This window comes from Apaloderma vittatum, unplaced genomic scaffold (assembly GCF_000703405.1).
Source record: "Apaloderma vittatum isolate BGI_N311 unplaced genomic scaffold, ASM70340v1 scaffold12832, whole genome shotgun sequence".
Taxonomy (NCBI): domain Eukaryota; kingdom Metazoa; phylum Chordata; class Aves; order Trogoniformes; family Trogonidae; genus Apaloderma; species Apaloderma vittatum.
In genome coordinates, this window is record NW_009703161.1 from 1 (window position 1) to 6,421 (window position 6,421).

The following is a 6,421-nucleotide window of genomic DNA, read 5'->3' on the forward strand; positions in this document are numbered from 1 at the left end:
GCCCGCGCAGTTAAACAGGATTTTAGATGCTGTTCAAATCGGCGCTTTCAGAAGCGAGGCAAGTTAGGACCGAGCGCACGGCTCCGGAGCCAAATCCCAGCTCCAGAGAACCGCAGGCTCAGGAGAGGTTTTGCAGCTAGAGCCATGCTTGGTGCGCCAGGTCTTCTCTTTAATTAAAAGGCATGAAAGGGAAGTCGGCAGCCCTTCTGTCTGCACAACTGCTGGGTGCGGCTGCGGGCCGGGCCCTGGCTTGGCACCCGCGTCCTTGGCAAACGTGACATTGTCATTTCTCCAGGGTGAGGATAGTTCCCACCCAGGGCTGGGGTCGGTCCTGGCCCTCGTGCCAGCGATGGCAGCCCAAAGGCTGGACCCAGCAGGCAGCCCTCTGCCTTTCCCGCTCACCAGAGCGGCCGCTGCTCTGACTAGATGGTTTCCAGAGGTCCCTTCCAGCTCCGACGGCTGGTTCTCTGGTCCTGTGAAAGCTGTGTAACCCTGTCTGCACAGCCATGAGCTCAGGCAAATGAAGCCGCGCTCGTCAGTGAAAATTATATGCTGAATGAAGATGGTTCTGATGGGGAAGCTGTGTCTGTGTGTTTGGGAATCTGAAACTTCGAGGGAGGTGGAAGAGGATGTGAAGGGGCAGAGCCGAGAGATCTTGGATGTGGCCGCAGCAATTTAAATCTGATTACCACCACCAGCACTTGTCCCATGGTTAAGATGGGCTGTGTGTTTTTAGAGCTAGGTTAATTACTTGATTTGAAGGTCTTATGACCTTGATGCATTTACCATGTGAGTTATTTATTTCTGTGGATTGAACAAACCACTGTTATCTGTAAAGCACACTGTAATCTCATAATCTCTCTAATCAGAATTTTGACTGCAATTTTTTTTTAACAAGTCTGATGCTAAACATCTCTGGCAAAAGTTTGCTGAGGAGATGAATGCATTTACAGTGCCAGTACCGTGTGTGTGTGTGTGTGTGTGTGTCTTTGCTTTTCCAGATTTCCTTCTAAGGTACTAGGCTGAAATTAAGCGGAAAAATCTGGTTTTATGGAAAACTAAGTAACTTCATCGGTTCAATTTCCAATGTTGTTCAACCTCTCTCCTCTGAATCCTGCCAATCATAATTTTTTGAGGTTGTCTTTTCTGAGGGACTTGAGTTTTGCGAGGGTAAGTGAAGCATAGGGAGGGTCAGAAGCTTTGCCCAGAGCAGCAGAGAGCTCGAGGAATGATAGGGAAGGTGTTTTTAGCCAAAGTGAAAGTTTAAGTGCTGGAAAGACGCAGTGAAAAAGCCCTGTGAATACTTAACTTGGTCTTGCATGAACTGCTGCCTGGTTTTGGCACAAAGATCTGCTCCTACCTCATATTTTCTCTGCTGATGAAAGCTGTGACTTTTGATTATTATTTTCAATCGTGGGTGAAAAATTGCAGTTATACTTTTTTCATATATATATAGAGAGAGAGAGAGGAAGATTTTTTTTGTACGTGAGAGAGAATCAATGTATTCTGAAATTCTGATTCGTACTTTCTGACATTTTAATAAATTTGATTAAACCTTGTACTTTCTGTAATATTGATTCTCCCTGTTCCCAGGTTATTAGCTTCATGGCAAATAACTTTTAGATTTGTGGATATATATAAATTTTTTTTTAATTCTAATTGAAGGGTGTGTTATTGTGCAAAACTACCAGCGTTTCTTCAATCTGCTGCCGCTTCCATTTTCTTCCTCATTTGTCTGAAGCTACCAGGAAGGATAGGAAAAAAAAAAAAAAAGGTGTGTTGAGATTGCTGTTAGTATTTCTTTACTTCCCAACTGTACATGGCACACTTAAAATAGCATGACTCATCTTGTACCTCCTTTGATCTATGGCTGATTGAAAGTGTTGCTTCCCAGAAGGCACAAAGTGGTTTTACTTTCATTTGCGACTCTCCTTCCCAAAGTTTCTAGTCTCAACTTTGAGAGAAAGTAAGAAACAAAGAGTATATAAATAAATCAGCCTGGTTGAATGTGGGGAGAATTTGCCTTCAGCTGTTCTTGACAGCAGGTTTTAGATGACTAGTTTACATCAGATATACAATCAAAGTTATTTACTTTGATTGTATATTTGTTGTTTTTTTTCTTTTGCCTTGACTTTTCTTTCCTTTTTCATTGCAAATCTCTTCTTGGGGAATCTTTTCCCATCCCTTGTCACGTATTATTATTTACAGCAGCATGTGTAGTGGAGAGTGTGCTCTCGTAACCTGTGGTTTTCCAGATTTTGAATTCAATTTGTGCTTCCGGATTTTTGATGAAACAAGGGGACAATCTTTAACTGCACTTTAACCCAGCAGATGGTTCCAGCTAGAGATCTGTAATCGAGGCTTACTTTAAAGAACAATACGAAACATAACGAAAATATGAAGTGGACATCAGTTCTGTTTAATGTATGTGTATTCTTTTTCATTTTGCTTTAAATCCAAGAATTCTGTCTTTATTTCCTGTTGTGTTTTGAATTCCTGAAACAGAACAAAGTGATTACATGTGATTTGAAGTAGCCTTATCTAAGTGACTTTAATTCTTGGTGGCAAAAGATGCCAGTTCCAGCTCCCAAAGGAGAGCTCTGTAAGGGGAGCTTTTTGAGCTCTAGGTGCCCTCAAGCTGGTAGCACAGCTCCTCTTGCCTGTTTCCTCATCTGTAGACAGGCTCTAATGCTTCTTGCCTTTCCTGACTCTGTTTCCCAGCTCCTGGAACGCTTGTCAGGCATGATTTCCTGTTGCTCAAAGGTAATGATTTACTATAGCCTCCAGTGAAACGCAGAACGCTTTCCTCTCATGCTGTGCTGAAGAGGCTTGTTCCTGCGGAGGGCTGAACCTCAGAAGCACTGGCCTGTCCCTCAGTATTCCCCAACACCCACCTGAAAACAGCTCAGGGATGCTTTAGGGAATGAGCATCTGAGCCCTCAGGCCTTCAGAGTCTCTCCATTTTCAGGACCAGTTTCGTGAGAATTAACTTTTCTAGGCAGTGATGGTTGAAGGGGTGATGCAGGTTTGTGTGCCATGGATTTTAGTATACTGGAGAAAACAGGGTAACGAGGGAGGGTGTAGCTGCCAACAACAGCAAGAATGTGTGAAGCTTTGAGCACTTCCTCATCAACTTTCTCTTTGGCTTTCCTTAGGGCTGGGCTTCAACATTGTTGGTGGGACAGATCAGCAGTACATTTCCAATGACAACAGCATCTATGTCAGCCGGATCAAAAAGGACGGGGCAGCTTACCTTGACGGCCGATTGCGAGAAGGAGATAAAATTTTAGCGGTAAGCCCTTTCTCCTGTTGCCCCGTGTATTCTTGAAACGCTGTGATCAGAGCCACGATGTGAGGCTGCAGGTTTGCCGTCGCAGCACACAGAGAGGAAGGATGTGGTGAATGCAGTTGGATGGTGCTGAGGAGCTGTCTTGAGGGGCTGAGGAGAGCTTTCAGCACTAGGGAGATGAGTGCCTCTACACACGGGCCCATCTCCTCTGCCTTCTTGATTTGTCTCAGAAGTGCTCCTTGGTGCTGCGTTTGTATTTCTTCTGTGATTTGCCTCCCTAAGGTTTTTGAATCCATCAGACCTTCTCTTGCTGACAATGGATTGTCATTTACACGTATGTTAATAAAGGTCTTCCACATCTAAGTTTCCATTTCTGACTGATAGTCTGTGATTACTGATCCTTTTGCTCAAGGAGATTTTTAGGCTGTAAACCTTGTAGGCTATGAAACTCTTCATTTCGCCTTGTCGAGAATAACACAGGCTGCTTCTCCTTTTAGAAAAAATAATTTTAAAGTGACTGAGGTTCAGTCCTGCTCATTCTTCCAACAGCTGGCAATTGTACAAGACAATTCACTTTACAAAGTGATGAGTGAAGGAGCAGCCTTTCCTAATATGATACGTGATCTTTTAATACTCCTTAATTTTATTTTATACTTGCTTATTATGTTCCACAGGTAATATTTTTTTGCCTTGTAGAGTGCCTTGTATTAGTTGGAGCCTATTATTGATTCAGAAGATGATATTAAGTTAAATGGAGAATATTATCCTATATTTTCTTGACAGTTTAATATTTATGTACTTAGGCTTGGGGAGTCTAAATATCAAGAGAAAGGAGGCACAGGATGTGATATCAGGGGATACAGTTAGGGGCAGTGGGGATGAAAAAGAAAAAAATTAGATTAATGTTACTGGTTAGTGAATGAAATCAATAGAAAGTGTGTAGAATAAAAGAATAAAACCCTCTGCCATGAGGCATTATTTTAAATTAAGAAAAATCCTAACACTTTCAAGTGGATGCCAATATGTACGTAAGTCTTTTTTTGTTTTATTACATCAGTATGCTTTTAAATGTATGTTTACAGCACTTTCAAACAGAAAGGTTTCAAAGGTAGACCAGTAGAGGGAATAATGTGGGAAAGAGACTCATAATAATAATTTTGCTGTAGCTGCTCTTTCATTTTCCTTAGCTGTCTGAATTACACCTTTGATTTGCTTCCAGTAAAGCAACAGCACAAGAAGCTGCTATTGACACAACTGTTGTCTTATATTCTGATTTTGCTTCTAGGTAGTTTTGGGAATGTGCATTTTGGCTTGGGGTCTCTCATGTTATCTCTCAACATAGGAAAATACATCTGTAATACAAATGAGTTAATATGGATCTTGCTTCTTATATTATCGTGCCCCAAGCGCAGAATTTTGTGAAAGAGGAAGTTTATCTCTTATCCTTCCTGTGTTATCTTACGTCTTTAAAATTTTGCTTTTTGTCCTTCAGCAATGAGTTCTTTTCCTTTCTTGCCAGGTCAATGGCAGAGACTTGAAGGATTTGCGGCACAAGGATGCTGTGGAACTGTTCAGGAATGCAGGCTGTGACGTGTCTCTGAAAATTCAGCGCAGGGTATGTTTTACCTCTTTCTTAGGGTTATTTCTGGCTCAGTTCAGGCTAGTGTCTGTGATCGATAGCTCTTTCTTTCGTGAGGCAGAAAGATGCCACATCCTGACATTCAGTGTGAATTATGCGTGGAAGGATTTTGTTTGAGCTATAGCCTTCTCTAGTTGACCACAGCTGTAGTCATCCCTGTATTACTTGTTTGTAACAGTATCAGTGAAGAGGTGAGTTTGGAGGAGTCCCCAGGTCTTTGTTTTGCTGGAGTATGATGTGTCTTCTCACAGATCTCCTTTCTCAGAGGCAAAGGTTTTTCTGTGAAGACAGAAACACAAGTTTCCCAGTTTTGTTTCAGAGGTTACTGGAGCTAAAACTACCCTGTTGTATCAGAGGTCATCATTCATATTAGTGCTGAGATGTGTGTGCAGCCCACCAGTACAAGAAAGACACTGGGCTACTGGACCATGTCCAGGGAAAGGCAAAGAAGCTGGTGAAGGGTCTTGAGAACAAGTCTTGTGAGGAGCAGCTGAGGGAACTGGAATCCTTTAGTCTGGAGAAAAGGAGACTCAGGGAAGACCTTATCACTTTCTCCAAGGACCAGAAAGGAGGTTGTAGCGAGATGTGGATTAGTCTTTTTTCCCAAGTAAAAAGCAATAGGACGAGAGGAAATGGGCTCCGGTTGTTCCAGGGGAGGTTTAGATTTGAAAAAACGAAAAATTTCTTCACCAAAAGGGTCATCAAGCACTGGAAGAGGCTGCCCAGGGAAGTGATTGGTCACCATCACTGGATTTATTTGAAAGATGTGAAGATGTGGTGCTTAGAGATATGGTTTAGGGACATGGTCTTGGCATTGCTAGGTTAAAGGTCAAATGATCTTAAATGCTCAAATGATCTTAAAGGTCTTTTTCAACCTAAACGATTCTGTGGTTCTATGAAATGTAGGCTGCTCTAGTTTAAGTATACTGACTCTGTTTTGAATAGAAAAAGAGAGGAATCCTTAATCGACTGTTCTAATTTGAACATCTCTGGCTAGTGTTGAGGTTGGCAAAGGAAATTCTGATCAGCGTGAAGCACGCTGCTGGGACAAGGTGGGTTGAGGACCCTTTTCTACTCCCTTAGTCTAGGAGTAAATCTTACGGACACCAGTGTATAGGGCAGGTAGGAAAAACAGAGCAGTAGTGATGCACTTTTCCTGGTGAAAACACCAGGAAATGGTGTGGTGGGAAGCTCATCAAGGGATGGCTGAGTGTGTGTATCCTTGCTTCTGCCGTACAAGTCGTACCCTGCTCCAGTTGTTAAGACTCTGAGTTTACAAAGTGGCAGAGAAACATGAGGGTGACTGAGTACCCTGCAGTAAAGCTTATTCCAGCCAAAGCTGCTCTAACCCTCCCCTGGGGAAACCGTCTTACACATCTTTACAGAATCACCTGGCCCTGAGCCAGAACTGGGGGCTCTCCTGTGATGGGCTCTGACACAAATACTCTTTTCTTTTTTTTTTTTTTTTTTTTTTTTTTTTTTTGGTTTTGGCG

General features: G+C 42.5%; 1 protein-coding gene across 1 annotated transcript in view; it reads left to right on the plus strand.

Annotated features, from left to right (window-relative positions):
• Positions 1-3,155: 3,155 nt before the first annotated feature.
• Positions 3,156-6,421, plus strand: part of SYNJ2BP (synaptojanin 2 binding protein) — a gene marked incomplete at its 5' end in the record, with an annotated part of 3,600 nt that continues 334 nt past the window's right edge. Inside the window, 2 exons of the mRNA XM_009864535.1 lie at positions 3,156-3,292; positions 4,809-4,903. Of these exons, the coding sequence (XP_009862837.1) occupies positions 3,156-3,292; positions 4,809-4,903 (232 nt within the window). The remainder of the gene's footprint in view (positions 3,293-4,808; positions 4,904-6,421) is intronic.